The sequence below is a fragment of the Hyaena hyaena genome, unplaced genomic scaffold, assembly GCF_003009895.1.
Source record: "Hyaena hyaena isolate Hyena2069 unplaced genomic scaffold, ASM300989v1 scaffold_1178, whole genome shotgun sequence".
In the NCBI taxonomy this organism is placed as follows: domain Eukaryota; kingdom Metazoa; phylum Chordata; class Mammalia; order Carnivora; family Hyaenidae; genus Hyaena; species Hyaena hyaena.
This window is the reverse complement of record NW_024081806.1, coordinates 89,638-107,632: the sequence shown is the minus strand read 5'-3', so window position 1 is coordinate 107,632 and position 17,995 is coordinate 89,638. Positions and strand designations below refer to the sequence as shown.

General features: G+C 42.0%; 1 protein-coding gene across 1 annotated transcript; it reads left to right on the top strand.

Moving 5' to 3' along the window:
- Nucleotides 1-41: 41 nt before the first annotated feature.
- On the top strand, nucleotides 42-16,881 carry VBP1 (VHL binding protein 1). Its single transcript, XM_039222667.1, has 6 exons — nucleotides 42-168; nucleotides 3,986-4,110; nucleotides 10,385-10,451; nucleotides 12,217-12,315; nucleotides 14,490-14,628; nucleotides 16,632-16,881. The coding sequence occupies exons 1-6, from the start codon at nucleotides 76-78 to the stop codon at nucleotides 16,700-16,702; spliced, it is 594 nt and encodes a 197-aa protein (XP_039078598.1). The 5' UTR covers nucleotides 42-75; the 3' UTR covers nucleotides 16,703-16,881.
- The last annotated feature ends 1,114 nt before the right edge of the window (nucleotides 16,882-17,995 follow it).

The window sequence follows — 17,995 nt, the reverse complement described above, 5'->3', positions numbered from 1 at the left end:
GCTGTGAGCAAGCCAATCAGGGACCACCGGCGGTTGGCGGCTCGAGAGGGTTTGTCGCGCGCTTGCTTTCGCAAGATGGCGGCCTCTAAGGAAGGCTGTGGACTAGGAGAAGTGGCGGCAGGGAACGGCCGGCGGCTCCACCTAGGGATTCCTGAGGCCGTGTTTGTGGTAAGAGGCACGCTGGTCCTCGAGATCTCGGCGCTGGGCCGCGGGCTACCCCTTCCTTCCTGGCCTCCACCCCGGCCTTGACTACGGGGGGAGGAGTTGAGCTGATATACCTGGGAGGGAGAGCCCCCTTCGTCCGCTCGCCCCTCCGCGCCTAGACGCGCTGAACTGTGTCGGGACCCGCCCGGGGGAAACGCGGCCCGGGAAGGGAAGGGGCGCGGGGCGTGAGGACTGTGGGGCGGGGTGGTCTGAGGGGCCGCCCCCCGGGCGCCGGGTTTCTCCCTCAGCTGCTGGGAACGGGAAAGGGGGAGGCGGCGGGAAGCCGCAGAGAGACTCGGCCTGCAGGCCGGAGCGGCTGACGGTTGTTCGGTCATGTAGGGTGCCGTGAGCAGGCGGGACAGCGGGTGCTGAGGTGTGAAAATAGGAAATGAGACGCGGTGCGTTGAAGGAGTGGAAGGGGAGACTGGCGGGCAAGCGGCGTGGGGGCCGAGTGCGAAGGCCTCCGTGTCCTGCTGAGGAACCGAGGCTTTGCCCACTGGGCAGCGGGCTGTTACTAGAAGGTGTCTCCGGCAAGGCACCGTGTGGCCATATTTGGTTTTAGGTGCATCGTTCTAACACCTTGGTAGAGGATGAATGGTGTGGAGTTGACAGAGGAGGCAGGGAATGCGATTTGGAGGCTTCACAGATCAGGGACAGGGAGAGCAACTGAGGTCCAGCCAGGGAGAAGCAACTAGATGCTTGCAACACTGTCCTTCCATTAGGCTGTTCTAGAAATGGTGTTTGAAAACTGTTTGAATAGTGAGAGAAAACCCGCCTGCCTTCAGCTCAGTATCCTCTGTCTTTCCTCGCTCAGTTCAGACTGACGTACTGTAAAGTGTTAATGAATGAAATTTCTCGACCGTTTTGGTTTGTACCTATATTGCCTTTCAGCCTTTTTGTTAATGGTACCGTACATTTGTTCAAAGGACCCGTTTTTTGAATTTATTCTTTATTTAGACCATTTTAATATACATTCTATTGCGTATTCGCATTTGCTGATTCAATTTTGTAGTTGTCTTTTGTTACTATTTTGTACCATTTATTTCTTTCCATTCATTTCCCAACTAATGGTAACAAGAGACAAAATTTGTTGATTGCCAGGCACTTTGCTGCTGACGCTTTTAGAGAACTCCAGGAGGTGAGATGTTCATTTCCAGTGTGTAGATGATGAAACTGGGTTCCTTTAAGCATTTGCCCCAAGTCATAGCGTGTAAGCAAGTGACCCAGAGGTTGAACTTGGGCAGTCTGTGGGGCACTAGAGCCGCTGTTTGTACATCCTCCTCTGCCAGTGGGGGGGGGAAAGTGAGGTAGTCATCTTGGCTCAGTGTCATTTCTCCTGGTCCAAGCACAGCGCCTGACGCGGAGTGTAATAAGCCCATAACTAGATGTTGAACTGAATTTCCATAGTGCCTTGAATAGTGCATTCTTGGTCCTCTGCTAGATATGGCTTCACGATACACTTTATCTGATGCTTGATAAAGTCTTATCTTAAAATGCCGTTTTCCCCTAAAACTGCTGTGGGTTATTTTTTCCACACCTTTAAATTTCTAGCAGTATGATATAATGTTTATGCAATCCAATATAATACATAAGCAATCCAATTTTTATGTAATTCTTTGAATGATATGGTACTGTACAAAGAACATTGGCTTCTAAATACACCAGGGTTTGAATCCTGCCTCTACTTCCCAAATACTGCCTCATGTTGAGCATTATTATTTTACCGCTTTGAGCCCCAGTTACTTTAAGTGTAATAGGGATAACAATATGTAGTTGCTGTGAGAAGGGATATGTGCTTTCAGCATTCCACTGTGCAGTACTTTATTTTCTTTCTCTGCTTGAATTGTCTCTTTCCCCTTTGTGCAGTGGCTGACCTCTTGATCTCTCAACATCTTGTTCAGATAGGACCTCCCTGTAGTTTTTCTTGACCACTACCACTACCCCAAGACAGAATTCTTGGCACTTTCATCAGTTCCTCCAGTAGATTGTATTATACACATAGCTAATGTTTGTTGAGCACTTATTAGTGGTCATGTATTCTTCTAAGCATTTTACACATGCTAACTCATTTAATTCCCCTGTGAGGGAAAGATATGCTCGTTTTACAGATGAGAAAATTGAGGCAAAGAGAGAGGATAAATAACTTTCCTGAAGTGAACACATCTGGTATGTGGTGAAGCCAGGATTCAAACCAGGCGGGCCCTGTCTCTTAGCCATAGTCCTGTGATGCTGTAGTTAATTATTGCTAGACTCTAACCTCCTAGGAACGTTTACCATGTGCTAGAAACCTTAATTTAGATCTCTTTCCTGCAGCGGCCCTTCTAGTAGGAAGATGTGTCTCCATTTTACAGGCAGAGTTCAGCCATTGCCTCCAGCCTCCTTTTCAGTTTCTTTTGCCTCTTGTCTTGTTTTGGGTGAAATATTCCCTTATAGCTGGTAAGCATGGATAAGAATAATGATCCAGGGGTCACAGAAACCATAAGGTAGTTGAATTTAACTTACAGTGAAGGAATAAAGTTCTTTAAAGTGCTGGAAAGCTCCAGTACGATTGCCTTACAGTTTCTTTATATTTTCATCTAATTCTTGACCCTTCTCTAATTAACTAGCTTTTCTTTAAAGACCAGGATATGGTGTACATTTAAAAAATGGTATTGAGTTTGACTACTTTTTTTTCTTAATTACTCTGTTAAAAAGATTGTTTTGTTTGCCTTTTAGGTTTATTTTGACCAGTTGATACTTAAGGACGTATTTGTGGCTTGCCTTGGGAACCCAAGGACCATATTTAACATGGTTTCAATTGCAGAACTTGTTGAGTTAAAAAGTGTAGTTGAGGGGCACATGGCTGGCTCAGTTGGTAGAGCATGTGAGTCTTGATCTCAGGGTCATGAGTTCAAGCCCCATGTTGGGCATGGAGCCTACATTAAGAAAAACTTAAGCTGAGGGGCACCTGGGTGGCTCATTCTGTTAAGCGTCCAACTTCGGCTGAGGTCATGATCTCGAGGTTTGTGAGTTTGAGCCCCGCGTCGGGCTCTGTGCGAACAGCTTGGAGCCTGGAGCCTGCTTCCAGTTGTGTCTACCTCGCTCTCTGTGCCTCCCCTGCTCATGCTTTTGTCTCTCTTTGTCTCTCAAATGTAAAAAAAAATTTTTTTTAACTTAGTCGATAATTTTGGCATACAGTCTGTTGAGTTGTTCTGTGGCTAGTGCACATGACTAGGCAATGTGTTTGATTGTTGGTAATTTTCATATTTACTACTAAGACTGCCTGGGGGGTGCATAAAGCATGTGAGGTCATATTTCTTTCCATATATATATATAAATAAAAAGAGGAAGGTGAAGGAAGAATAAATTGGATACGTAATATATGTGCAGTGTCTGAAATGGTCTTGAACTTTTTATAACTACTTTTTTAGTTAAAACAAGCCTCTGGAAAAAAAGAAACACAAGCTTCTTTTTTTCTTTTATGTTTTTTTTTTTAAATTTTTTAATGTTTTATTTATTTTTGAGAGAGAGAGATAGAGAGAGTGTGAGCAGGGGAGGGTCAGAGAGAGAGGGAGACACAGAATCTGAAGCAGGCTCCAGGCTCTGAGCTAGCTGTCAGCTCAGAGCCTGACATAGGGCTCGAACCCATGAAGCGTGAGATCATGACCTGAGCCGAAGTTGGACGCTTAACTGACTGAGCCACCCAGATGCCCTTTATTATGTTTTAAAGATAAAGTAGAAGCAGTCAAAAATCAGAGGTATAAATTCTAAAATTTGTCATGTGTTATTTTTGATAATAAAGGAAGATGTGGATTCCTTCATGAAACAGCCTGGGAATGAGACTGCAGACACAGTACTCAAGAAGCTGGATGAACAGTACCAGAAGTATAAGTTTATGGAGCTTAATCTTGCTCAAAAGAAAAGGAGGTAAGTGTAAAAATTTACAAGAGATTTTTTCTTTTTGGTTAATCTTGTATGGCTTAAACTTCTTAGAAATTAAGACATAAGTAACATATGATGAAATGTCCAGGGGGGCCTGGATGGCTGGGTGGCTCAGTCAGTTAAGCATCCAACTCTTGATTTCAGCTCAGGTCATGATCTTGGTTCGTGAGATTGAGCCCCACTCGGGCTCTGTACTGGGTATGGAGCCTGCTCAAGATTCTCTCTCTCCCTCTACGGCTCATAGTTTCTTATGCCTCATTTAAGAAATCCTACCTTTATATTTTGTGTTTAAAGAGACAAACTTCTATGTTCTCTTCTAAAAGTCTTAAAATGTTGCTTTTCACATTTAACTTATTTGTTTTTAATATTTTATTTATTTTTGAGAGAGAGATAGAGACAGCATGATCAGGGGAGGGTCAGAGAGAGGGAGACACAGAATCTGAAGCAGGCTCCAGGCTCTGAGCTAGCTGTCAGCACAGAGCCCGACGCGGGGCTCAAACCCACGAACCCACAAACCGTAAGATCATGATCTGAGCTGAAGTCGGACGCTTAACCAGCTGAGCCACCCAGGCACCCCTACACATTTAACTTCTTAGCCTAGAAATTTATTTTTATGTATGGTGTGTGGTAGTCTTTCAATTTCTTTTTTTTAGTGGATATACTGTGGACATACTATTTGGCTCGGCACTATTTAATTTTAACGTAGTCCAGTTTAACAATCTTTCTCCTTACTAGTCAGTGCTTTTTTGTATCCCATCTAAGAAATACTTTCCTATCCTAAGTTCATGAAGATCTCCTCTTCATGTTTTATTCTCTACATTTTATGGTTTTATCTTTTCACATTAAAATTTTTTTTTTTTAATTTATTTCTAGGAGAGAGAGAGAGACAGCATGAGCAGGGGAGGGTCAGAGAGAGAGGGAGATACAGACTCTGAAATAGGCTCCAGGCTCTGAGCTGGCAGTCAGCACAGAGCCCGACGCGGGGCTCGAACCCACGAACCGCGAGATCATGACCTAAGCGAAAGTCGGACGCTTAACCGACTAAGCCACCCAGGCGCCCCTCTTTTCACATTTAGATCTTTAATTCCTGGGTTATTTATAAGTGTGTTGCTAAATTTTGAAGCAGTTGTGAAACTTTCTTGCGTCTTTCTTTGTCCTCTTTGTCTTCTCAGTGCTATAAATTGATAGCTGGGTCTGTAGTCTTTATCGTATTCAGAGTTTTTGTGTTTTTTTGACAACACTGCTTCATAGGTTTCTGTACTGGTTTTCCATTAAGAGGTGGATAGTATCTAGTTGTCTTTTTTTTTTTTTTCTTTCTTTTTTCTTTTTTTTTTAATAGTTTATTGTCAAGTTGGTTTCCATTTAACACCCAGTGCTCATCCCCACAAGTGCCCTCTTTTTATGATGCTCTGTGCCTGGATTAATTTGTTCATAAGCTGGTATACTTCTATGAAGGGAAACCTCACCTGCCGATTGTTTGGTGAAAGTAGCTGCAGGAGATCAGCTCGCTTCCCAGTTGCTTCCTGGGGGGGGGGGGGGGGGGTGAGGAGGAGGCAGGCAGCCCTGTGGTCCCTGCGGTCCGTGCCACCCTCCACTGCCATCCAGTTCATGAGGTGTGTGTTTTCTCTGGCTGTTTGGGCCTTTACAGCTGGGAGGGCCAATCTGCCATTTAAACCCGAAACAGTTTTTATCCCTTTTTTAGTCTATATAATCAGGTACGTGCAATTTGAGAATTGTTATGTCTTGGTGAAGTTAACCCTATATGAAATAACGCTTACTGTTTTCAAGTCTGTTTTGTTGGATACTTAGAGCTGTTCCAGTTTTCTTTCGGCTAACATTTTCTCGATGCCTCTCTTCCAATCCCTTTACTATCTCCCTATTTATTACTTATATTAAAGGGTGTTCATGGAAACAACACAAGGTTATTGTTTTAAACCTAGCCTGTCTTTTTAGATAAACTAATTTTTCTTCTTGGGTACTTTTGAGATCATCACTTCTTTTGTTTTAATTCACTGGAATTTGGGGCGCCTGGGTGACTCATTCAGTTAAGCGCCCGACTTTGGCTCAGGTCATTTTCTCGCAGATCGTGGGTTCGAGCCCCGCGTCGGGCTCTGTGCTGACAGCTCAGAGCCTGGAGCCTGCTTCGGATTCTGTGTCTCCTGTCTCTGCCCCTCCCCCACTCATGCTCTGTCTCTGTCTGTCTCTCAAAAATGAATAGACATTTAAAAAAATAATAATTCACTGGAATTTGTGTGTGTGGGGGGGTATCTTTCGACTCTCTTACCTAACTGTATATCTGCTTCCTGGAAGTATGGATGGCTGTGGGGTTTGCCTTTACCCATAGAGGACTTTGCTTTTGCCAGGAGTGCTGATTCTGTATAATCCTGTTCCTGTTCTCGTACTTAGTATGTGAGCTCCCTCACTGAGCTGCTAGGTGGGGGGTGCAAGGCAGGCTTAGGTCTGCAGCCCACCCGGCACCTGACTCGCCTCCTGATGCTTATTACTTTTCTCTAGGTCTCACTGCTCCAGCCAAAGCCTTTTCTAGTTTTTTACCCTTTGATGTTTTCTGGAACTTCCTCACCTCTGTGATATCAACTGTTGCAGCAAAAACGATTTTTTTGTGCATGATCGAGTTGTTTTGCAGCAGATGGCTCTATGTAGTTTGCATACTGACCGCTTTCTTTACATACGCTGTGAACCTTTCTTTGTAGCCTATCATTTTTCTTTGACTTCACCTTCAGCTGTATAAAAGTTCTTTAGTATTTCTTAATTCTCTTGTGGTTATCTCTCTAACACCTGGATCGTATGCCTTTTATTGTTCTTTAACTGGAAATTTTGTGGTCTTTTTTTGCATTTTTTTCTGTTAATTTTTTTTCTCCTCCTGGGATTCCTGTTAATATAGATGTTGATTTTTCTAATTCTGCCTTCCATTTCTCTAGGATTTCTTCTCTTCTGCTAACTTCGGTAATTTGTCTTTTGATGATTAGATGGATGTCCATGAGTTCTTTATTTCAGCCATTATATTTTTATACCTAGTTGTTCTGGTTGGTTCTTCTTACAGCTACTCGTTTCTTCTTCATATTACCAATATCCTTTTTTTTCTGTCTGAGGTATTTTAAAATACTTATCGATAATCTAATCTTTCAGTATTTCATTTTGTTTTATCTGATGGATATTGTTGATTTTATTGTCTTTATTGTAGCTGTGTTTATCAGATTATCATTTCGTTTCCCCATCAGCTCACATTCCCTCAGGGATACCAGTTACTTTGGCCAGTCATGGAGTAATGTGGAGGTGGGAGTAATTTAAGCCCCTCTTGGTGAGTTAGGGGTAGGAAGAATGGTGTTGGTATTACAATCTAGGTAGGGTACCGCCGTTGGACAAATGTTTCTTCTCCCCAACCAGGTGACTTGGTCTCTGAGGATTCTCTTTGTTCCTCTGCCCTTGACTGTCTTCGCTGTCATCACTCCTGGGAGTAATTGTGGGAGGAGGGGGGGTGACTGGGGACCAGTATTTGTCTTCTCAGCTCAGCCTGACCTCTCTGCTTCTGTTCAATTCTACTATTTTTCCACCCTGTAGCAGTGATGGAGTAGGTAAGGTGATTCACCCAGAGCAATTTAGAGGGAGGAGAAAACACCTAGAAAATTTTCTTTTAGCTGTACTCCCCTTTTGAAGATTTGGTATGCTTCCCTTCCAAGCCTCCATCTCCCTTCTCACTCCCCTACCCATTCCTAGAACCTAGAGACTTCTATTGTTTATATAATAACAATGACATAGAACTGACCCAAGTGTCCATTGGCAGAAGAGTAGATAAAGATGTGCTGTATTCAGAATTGAATGTTATACAGCTGAAAATAAATGAACAAGTCTTAGGAACCTAGTTGAGTTAAAAAAGCAAACCCAAGAAAAATGCATACAATATGAGATTGTTTGTATTAAGCCAAGAAACCTGCAAAGAATATATTATTTGGGGATATACATAAATGTGATGAAACTCTTGAAAAAGAGAAACAGGGGCTGTAAGCATACAGTTCAGGAGAGCTGCTATCTCTCGAGATGGAGAAGAGTGGGGGAGGGGTGTATTGCTTGCATACACCCAGCAGCCTTGGTGATGAGGTTCCTAAGTTGCCTGGGGTTGCAGCTGATTGACTTATATGCTCCATAATTTATATGTTACGTGTAATATTTATACTTACAAAAACATATCCTAGAAATCATTGACATGGCCAAAAAATCTTTATCTGAACATTCTTCTTATGTTGTATATATATATCGGATGTTTTATAAATATGGCTTTTTAGCATTTACCTATATCAACACAGAATACAAAAGTAAGCAAAACTAGCAGATCTACAACATCCATGTTGAATTTGTAAAGAGTTCACAGAGCATTAGCCTTCAAACTAAGTAAAAAATATAAATGCTAAGTATGTGTTTCTAGATTATTTACTGGTCAGAAAGCATTCAGTATACACATTCAGTATACACATTCAGTATAGTCCCCATCAAAATTGCACCAGCATTCTTCACAGAGCTAACAATCCTAAAATTTGTGTGGAACCAGAAAAGACCCCAAATAGCCAAAGTAATGTTGATAAAGAAAAACAAAGCTGGAGGCATCACAGTCCCAGACTTTACAAAGCTGTAGTCATCAAGACAGTATGGTATTGGGGCGCCTGGGTGGCTCAGTTGGTTAAGCGTCGGACTGCAGCTTAGGTCATGATCTCACTGTCTGGGTTCGAGCCCCGCGTCATGCTCTGTGCTGACAGCTCAGAGCCTGGAGCCTGCTTCCAATTCTGTGTCTCCCCGTCTCTTTCTGCCCCTCCTCTGCTTGCACTCTGTCTCTCAAAAATGAATAAATGTTAAAAAAATTAAACAGTAAGACAGTATGGAATTGATACTGGGTTTTTTTGTTTTGTTTTGTTTAAAGTAGCAAGCTCTTCTGCCACACTTCTTGCCAGGTCAGTAGCACAGTGTAGAATAAAGTTTGCCCTGCTGCTCTTCACATGTGCTGTGACTTTCTTTATATGACACAATACATGTATTTTCTTTGTTTATCAAATTTTCATTTAAATTCCAGGGTAGTTACCATACAGTGTGTTACATTAGGTTCAGGTGTACAATACAGTGATTCAACACGTCTATAATAAGTACGTTTTCATCATCACGTTTAAGTTTTGTTTACATACCAATCTCCAGTCGTATTTAGTTAAATGTATTCTGAGAGAACCACAGCTTTGTTTTTGTATCCTTAGTTTGTTTTGTTACAGATTCCATTGTCATTTGACAGGGACCTCAGAACTAGTTTGCACATTTTTCCATGCAAAAAACATTTTGTGGCCTTGGGCAGCTTCTAATCATCACAGAAAAGAGCTCAACCTCAGTGCCAACAAAATAAAAACTGTTTCATCCTTTCTTCTAAGTAACTTTGAGTGTTTTCAGCATATTTTTATCTCTTATTTTCTTGTCAGTGCCGTTGATGTCATTTGGGAATCAGTTGTTAGTAGTTTTGCTTTTTTTTTTTTTTTTTTTTTAAATATATTTTTTATTTATTTCTAGGAGAGAGAGAGAGAGAGCGCGTGAGCAGGGGAGGGTCAGAGAGAGAGGGAGTCACAGACTGAAACAGGCTCCAGGCTCTGAGCTGGCAGTCAGCACAGAGCCCGACGTGGGGCTCGAACCCACGAACCGCGAGATCATGACCTAAGCGAAAGTCGGACGCTTAACCGACTAAGCCACCCAGGCGCCCCAGTAGTTTTGCTTTTTAACATTAATTTTTAATAGATGTTCATTTTTACAGCACTTTTATCTCCATAGCACAGTTCAGCAGAAGGTACAGAGATATCCCATACACTCCGTGCCTCCCCAGACATGCAGAGTGTCCCCCATTATCAACAGCTCAACAGCCTCCACCAGAGTGGGACATTTATCACAGTCCATGAGTCAAGGGGCTGCTGGCTGCCTCAATCGGTAGAGCATGTGGCTCTTGCTGTCAGGGTTGTAAGTTCGAGCCCCACTTTTGGCATAGAGCCTACTTAAAAAATAAGTGAATGATGAAGCAATATATAATAATAATATATTATTATTAACTAAAGTTCCTAGTTTACTAGGGTTCACTGTTGTATATTCTGTGGGTTTTGACAAATGGGTGATTTTAGCAGTCCTCAAAAAGATATCAGTAGAAAATGCAAAGCTAGTAAGACTGTGTCCTAGAGTTTTTCTTGCCTGCAAAACACTAAGTCAACCTTTTTCTTATTCACAGGCTGAAAAGTCAGATTCCTGAAATTAAGCAGACTTTAGAAATTCTAAAATACATGCAGAAGAAAAAAGTAAGTGCATTTTGTTTATAAATGTGAGTGAACCAGAATACTTCAGCAGAAGTTCATCTTCCTTGACTCCTTGGTCACTGGTATTTGAATGTGCTGGTAGATCCAGTCTGCCTTCTTGATTCTTGTGTACGTGTACAGTGTGCGTCTGTGATAAATGTGGCTTTGTGGCTTTTTCCCCAAGGCAACTTTCATTTTAGGGCCCTCACGTCTTGGACTATTTTACTTATATGGAGTATTTATAAAACTTAAATGCAATTTGAAATTATTTTCTTTTTAAAAAAAATTTTTAATGTTTATCTTAGCGAGAGAGCACAAGCAGGGGCAGGGATAGAGAGAGAGAGAGGCAGACGCAGAATCGGAAGCAGGCTTCAGGCTCTGAGCTGTCAGCACAGAGCCCAACGTGAGGCTCGAACCCACAAACTGTGAGATTGTGACCCGAGCTGAAGTCGGACACTTAACTGACTGAGCCACCCAGGCGCCCCGAAATTATTTTCGATACAAAAAGAAAATATCTTATTTTGGGGTAGCAGCATCTAAGGGGTTTTGTTATTGTTGTTCTTCCTAAGTGTAAGGAGTGAGACCTTACAGACCTGCAAAGACTCTTAGAAATTATGTTTTGGGTTCTTGTTTCACAGTTGAAGAGACCATTACAGAGAGGTTACTCTTGGCCAGTGTCACATACCTGGTTATTGGCAGAGCTGGATTTGAGAATCTGCTGAGTCTTAATCCCATACTCATTTGAGGCTGTAAAGATTAAATTTTATCAGCATATTATATTTAACAGATTATGTGTCTATATATGATTTATTACTTGACTGATATGATAACTGTAGTTCTAATACATTATTTTATGTGGTGAATTTTTTTAATATACTTTATTGTCAAGTTAGCTGACCTACAGTGTAGACAGTATGCTCTTGGCTTTGGAAGTAGATTCCCATGATTCATTGCCAACATAGAACATCCAGTTCTCATCCTAAGAACTGCCCTCCTCAATGCCCAGCACCCATTTTCGCCTCTCCCCTCCCCCCATCAACCCTCAGTTTGTTGTCTGTATTCAAGAATCTCTTATGGTTTACCTCCTTCTCTGTTTATAGCTATTTTTTCCCCTTCTCTTCCCCCATGGTCTTCTGTTAAGTTTCTCAAATTCCACATAATGAGTGAAAACATATGATATCTGTCTTTCTCTGACTGACTTATTTCACTTAACATAATACCCTCCAGTTCCATCCACGTTGTTGCAAATGACAGGATTTCATTCTTTCTCATTGCCAAGTAGTAGTCCATTGTATCTGTAAACCTCACATGGTGAAATTTGTAAGAAACTTCAGAAAACTGGCTGGGTGGGCATGAAGCACTGATGAAGTAATAATTGCTAACTCTTGCATAGCACTTACTTTGTGCCAGGCACTGTTGTGTGTGTATGTGTATATTTGTGTGTGTCTGTGTCTGTCTGTGTTTGTGTAAAGTCTGCTTGCCACAGCCTTCAGAGGTGTAGGGATAATTCTCCTAATTTTACAGACCGGGAACCTGAGACACAGGGAGGTCAAGTGAAATGCTCGATTTACAGAGGTCAGAAGTAGCTGACCCAGAACCCATGCCCCACATGCCCAGCTCTCTGGCTCCAGCGTTCATTCCCGTTACCGCTACACTTAGTTGCCGTGATGTTACTGTTTTCAGTGACTTCGATTCAGCTCTGTGATCTCTCTTTTCTAACCTTTTTATTAAACTGATCTATTTACAGTGCTGTCATTTTTTTTTGAAGGAGTCCACCAATTCACTGGAGACTAGATTCTTACTGGCGGACAACCTGTATTGCAAAGCTTCAGTTCCTCCTACTGATAAAGTGTGTCTGTGGTTGGGGGTAAGTAACTGAAATGGCCACAGCTTTCTGGGCTGACATCTGTAAACCAGCGTGGTTTTCCCAGCACAGCAACACTGTTTGAGCTGGGTAAGGTGCCCATCCCTCTTTGACCTTGGAAGTAACAGAGGTGGAGTTCAAGGGGTCTGTACTGGGAACCGACTGGGATTAAGAGCGTGGTGAGCTTCATAAGATGCTCAGGTCTGTCCCGGTCAAGACAGAGCTGCTCGCTGCCCTCACCTCTTCCACTCATGCTGTGTCATTTAAATGTAACAGAAGGAAGAGCGATAGAAGTAAAATAGAAGGGACTGTTGAACCTCCGATGAATGTTTCTTCCCCATAAGAGTTTATTAGTTTTGGAAAGATCTCTCTGAAGTTAAGAGGGGAAAGATTATTACAAAAACCTTGAAAATGGAGTCCATTTTTTAAACCATGTACTTTGATTTTAGACGATTTCATAGGCCCTGTGTGTTATTTTTCCTGTCTCACTCCTCTCAGTCCCCTGACCAGTCAGCCAGGCCATTCCTGACAGGCCAGCTGGCTGTCCAAAGGTCTTGTTGCCCCAGGCAAGTGCCCATACAAAGTAGCAAGCTGTGTGGACAGCTCCAAATTTAGAGGGTTTCTGAAAAAGAAACAGTAGTAAGAGACAGTGTCAGTTGACTCAGGAATGAGATTGGGGTTTGGGATTTAAGAGACATGTACTTGCCATTGAATTTTTTTTTTTTGTCCGATCGGAATTTTTATACAGCTTTCTAACTATCATGGAGTAGGTTATTCAGTCAGTAAGTATTTATGTAGCACCTACTTTGTGCCAGACACTTTCATGTTGTCTGTCTCATTTAATCCTTACAACCATCCTTTGAGTAATTTTTAAATTCCATTTGTCAGGTGAGGGAAGTGGTTCAGGAAATGCCCAGTGGTAAGTCAGGTGACAGGAGGAGTTCAGTGCTGGAAAAGGTTTGCTTCCCCACCTCCAGCACGCTCACGTCTCTGAGTGTCGGCAGTAACGAACACCAGAGCTTCAGAATTCAACACAGTCACTTTGTCTTTGCTTCTAGCATCTGTTGGAGGGTGGGAAGGGACCTATGGGGCTCCTGGGTGGCTCGGTCAGTTGAGCGTCCAACGTTAGCTCAGGTCATGGTCTCGCCGTTCAGGAGTTCAAGCCTAGCGTTGGGCTCTGTGCTGACATCTCAGACCCTGAAGCCTGCTTCAGATTCTGTGTCTCCCTCTCTCTCTGTCTCTGTCTCTCTCTCCCCCCCCTTCTGTCTGTCTGTCTCTCTCTCCTTTTCTCTCAAAAATAAATAAAAACGTTAAAAAATAGTTCAAAAAAAGGAAGGGGACAGTAAAACCTTTCCATTACTGGACCAAATTATATAATTTATATATGTATTTGAAAACTTTTAAGTTACTGTATCCTTAAGCTTGAAAAAAGTATTTAAATTGATTTAAATGTGGGGCACCTGAGTGGCTCAGTCACTTAAGCATCCAACTCTTGATTTCGGCTCAGATCATGATCTCAGTTTACAAGATCAAGCCCGGAGTCGGGCTTGTGCTGACAGCATGGTGCCTGCTTGGAATTCTCTCTCTGCTCCTCGCCCCGTCTCTCTCCCTCTCTCTCTCTCCCTCTCTCTCTCCCTCTCTCTCTCTACTTCTCTCTCCGCCTCCCCCCACCTCAAACTAAATAAACTGTAAAAAAATAGATTCAAATGCCATACAATTTACTGTTATCCTAGAGACTGGAGAAAGATGGAATTTGATGTCTGAACATAAATCGGTTTTTCTCTTAATTCTCCTGTTTACTTCCTGTCTATGTTAGTGTAGGCAACCTGACCTCTTTGAGCCCGCATTTTCTTAGCTGTAAAGAAGAAGGTAACTTGCCTGACCAGGGTTGTTAGGAGGAATAGATGATATAATGTATGTAAATATATTCTCTAACCCAGGGATCAGTAAACTTTGTGTCAAAGGTCAGAGAATAAATACTTTGGTTCTGTGGACCACACAGTCTCTGTTACAAGTACCCAGCTCTGCCACTGCGGTGTGAATGCATAAGTGAATGGAGAACATCCAGATTCCCAGGAAACGTCTAAGAAAAGGCAGCTAGGTTTGGCCTAACCCCTTCTAGCCCTGTGAATTCACTGTGTGAATGTTCAGTAATTGTTGTGCCTTTCTCTCTCCAGGCTAATGTGATGCTTGAATATGATATTGATGAAGCCCAGGCATTGTTGGAAAAGAATTTATCAACTGCTACAAAGAATCTTGATTCCCTTGAGGAAGACCTCGACTTTCTTCGGGATCAATTTACTACCACAGAAGTCAGTATCCTTTCTTTAACTAAAAGCCAAGGGAGGAAAGGAGAAAGATGGTTTTCAGCACTCTTACTTGCATTACTGTAATGAGAAGAATATCCTTATTCCTGGGCTAATTTGAAGTTGCAGATTTTATGAGAGGGATAAAGAACATATTGGGAACTAATAAGTAAGTTTGTAGATAGGTTAATCTGAACCTGAGGTGTGAAGGTTTTGGAAACCGCAAAATGCATGAACGTTTTTCTTTCAGGTGTTTTCTCAAGATACGTTCATAGCTAGTCGAATTGTTTTATCCGCTGGCATTTATTAACGGTCTCCTGTGTTGTATGGGGCACAGGATGGCGAGGGGTGCAAAGAGTGGCAGAGTTGGGCTGTGTTAGAGCTACATCCTCATTTCATAGCAGGATGTAAGTTCATTTCATGTGCGCAGCGCCAAAGCAAGGTAAAGTTAGGGAAAGAGAGATGAGCCGGAATTTGTGCGAAGAAGACCTGGGCAAGTTAGAACTTGGTTTGTTTTGAAAGGCAGCAGAGGATTCGGATGAGCGGAGAGGAGAAGCGGAGGCAGGTATTCTGCTTAGGGAGGGGGCAGCTTTGTTGAAACTCAGCTCTGCGCCTCTCCTTTCTGATTCCTCTCTCCTCATTCCTGTCCCACTTCCCAGGACAGAAACCCGGGAGTTGCCCTCCACCCCTCTTTCGTCACCAAAAGCCAACCAATCACCAGATTCTTGTCACATTTCCCTTGTCAGCCTCTCTGTCCATTGTCTCATTTTGGCCTTCCAGAACCTAGACTAAGTAGTTTTATAGTCTCTTTTTCTCCCATCTCTCCCTCACACTATCTCCAGTGTGAATTTACTGAGTCACGCATCCTATCTTTATTCCTTTGGTTGCAGTAGAGAGCTTCAGTGGTTCCTTGTTGCACGTAAGGTGTGCGCAGTGGCCCTGAGTGAAGTGTTCCCATCTGTCTCCCCTTGTGCCCCTGACCTCTCCCTGCCCCAGCCTTCCCCCAGTGCACCCGGGTTCCAAGTAGCCCCAGTCGGTTCTCCTCACCACACCCCAAGTGTGCCACACCCTTTATGCTTCCACTTTGTTCCTCCTACCCGGAATGATTTCCCCCTATTTATGTTTCTGTGGGGTACTCCTTTTTTTCCTTCGTAGCTCAGCTCAAGTATCAGATCGTTTCTGAACATTTTCAAATCCTCAGGGTGTTTTACTGTTTCTCTGCTTACTTAGCGCTTTGCACTTAGTACTTGGTTTTCTGTGCCAGATCGGGAGTGCTTCAAGCGTGGAGCTGTTCTTGCTCTTTTCTCCATGGCGTGCCAGTCAGCAGGCACCGAGTGCATGGGCGAGGGAAGGCAGGCGTGGTGCAGGCCTAGCGCAGGGGCTGGCGTGGGACCTGTGATGTGGACACTTGATCCACAGAGGTCCAGGCAGATAGCTATAAAACTTGTAGAAGGTAATATCGGAGAAAATCTAGATGACCTGAGTTACGCCAATGACTTTTGGATACAACACCAAAGGCGCAGTCCATGAAAGAAATCACTGATACACAAGGGCCTACAAAGGGTGGTGCTTGTGACAGGAAAATAAATTGAGTGAGTGTCCTGTTAAACCAAAGGGAGGGTAAGAAATGAAATCATTGATAATTAAGTTGTCCTAATTTAAATATTGCCTGTAAGGATATGGTATGAAGTCTGAAATTTCATGGACGAGGAGCTGTCTTTAAAACTGTTGACAGTGTCAAGCACATGTTTTGTCAAGTGTAAGACTGCAGTTGACTACATATGCTAACCAGTTACTGATTTGAGACCTAGACGCTACTGTATTGGTGGAATTTAGTTCCAGTATTTTCTTAACAAATGATATTCTAGCAAGGTGGCTCACACTACTAGTTGTTACTGGTATTTTGCGTGCATGATTTCTGTCTTTGATGCAATATGTGAGTGAATACTTCCTTAGTCATTGCACATGTTATCTTTAGAATTCCATTTACATTTTCTTTGACAATTCTTGCAGATATGGCCAGAGTTTATAATTGGGATGTGAAAAGAAGAAACAAAGATGATTCTACTAAGAACAAAGCATAATGCTGGCAATTAAAAATGTGGTTCAGTTTTCCAAACATGTTATTTTAAGTATCCTAAAGGTTGACATTACTTTGACTGATTTTTTTGAATAGTAAGAACGATAGTTAAAACTTTAAAAAAATATATAAGCATTTTATTATAAAAACAAAATTAGTTTCAAATATTTTATGAAATTAGCAGTATTTTTTTTTAATTTCCATCAACGTAAATGCTACTTACATCTTTTTTTTTTTTTTTTGCTGGTCATAAACAAAGTCTTAGCTGGAATGGCTGAAAACTGTGAGGTCTGCTATAGACGCTGAATTCTGGACACTTTAGCACAGTTTACTTTTTCTTTATTGGCTGATATTACTCTTACTTGATGTAGTTAAACCAGTTTAGAGGTAGGAAAAGCACTTAGTTTAAATATTTCCAAACTTGTTTTCTTTAGTACATGTGGGGCTTTATGGCTCTCTGTTGCTGTTATTTGTCTTATATAATGGATTTTCATGAAGTGCTGCTTAGCCAGTAGCTATCTATTATAATATTGTGTACTTTTAAGGAACTTACTCCTAAACAGTAAGAGAGCTATTGAGACGCTTTTTCTTACCCCATGGAAGTACACGGTGTCTTTGCACTGCCAATGTAAGGGAGATCTTGGCCTACATGAAAACAACGAAATTCTTTGCCTCTCAAAACTCTTGGCTAAGGCAATTTTGTATTTCTTAACAGTTCTCCAAAGCAGCTGAACAAGAATATTAAGATAAATAGAAATCTGCAGTGGTAGAAAAGATTTGTGAGCTTTTTTTATTCATAAGACCTCACGGGAAGAGTAGAAAATCCCTGTGGAAAGCTGTCGGTACCGTGGCTAACGCTGGGGGTAGAGGTTCTGGTAAAAAAACACAAATGTATTATTCCATCTCCGTGTAGAACATATACTCGTATGACGTTTTGTAGTTTTATTTCATGATATTAAAACATTGAAGTTAAAACTGTGGCATGGCATTTTTTCACATTATTCTTTCTAAAGTTAACGTGTGTCTTTTCACATATTTGTAAAGCACATTTACTTCCGCATAAAACTAGCATGTCCCAAGAACTAATGTTTGTAGAAATAACACCCAGTCCCTTCGGAAGGAATACAGATCAGCAAACAATTGAGGAGTTAAATCTGAAAGATGCCAAAGTTCCTTGAGACAGGTTTTCTTTCACAATTTTACATTCCCATATTTTAGTTTTTGAGCTTTGTAAACATCTTAAGATATTTTAAGTGCTACTTTTTCTCAAACCTTATTATGGTAAGTATATTGTCAC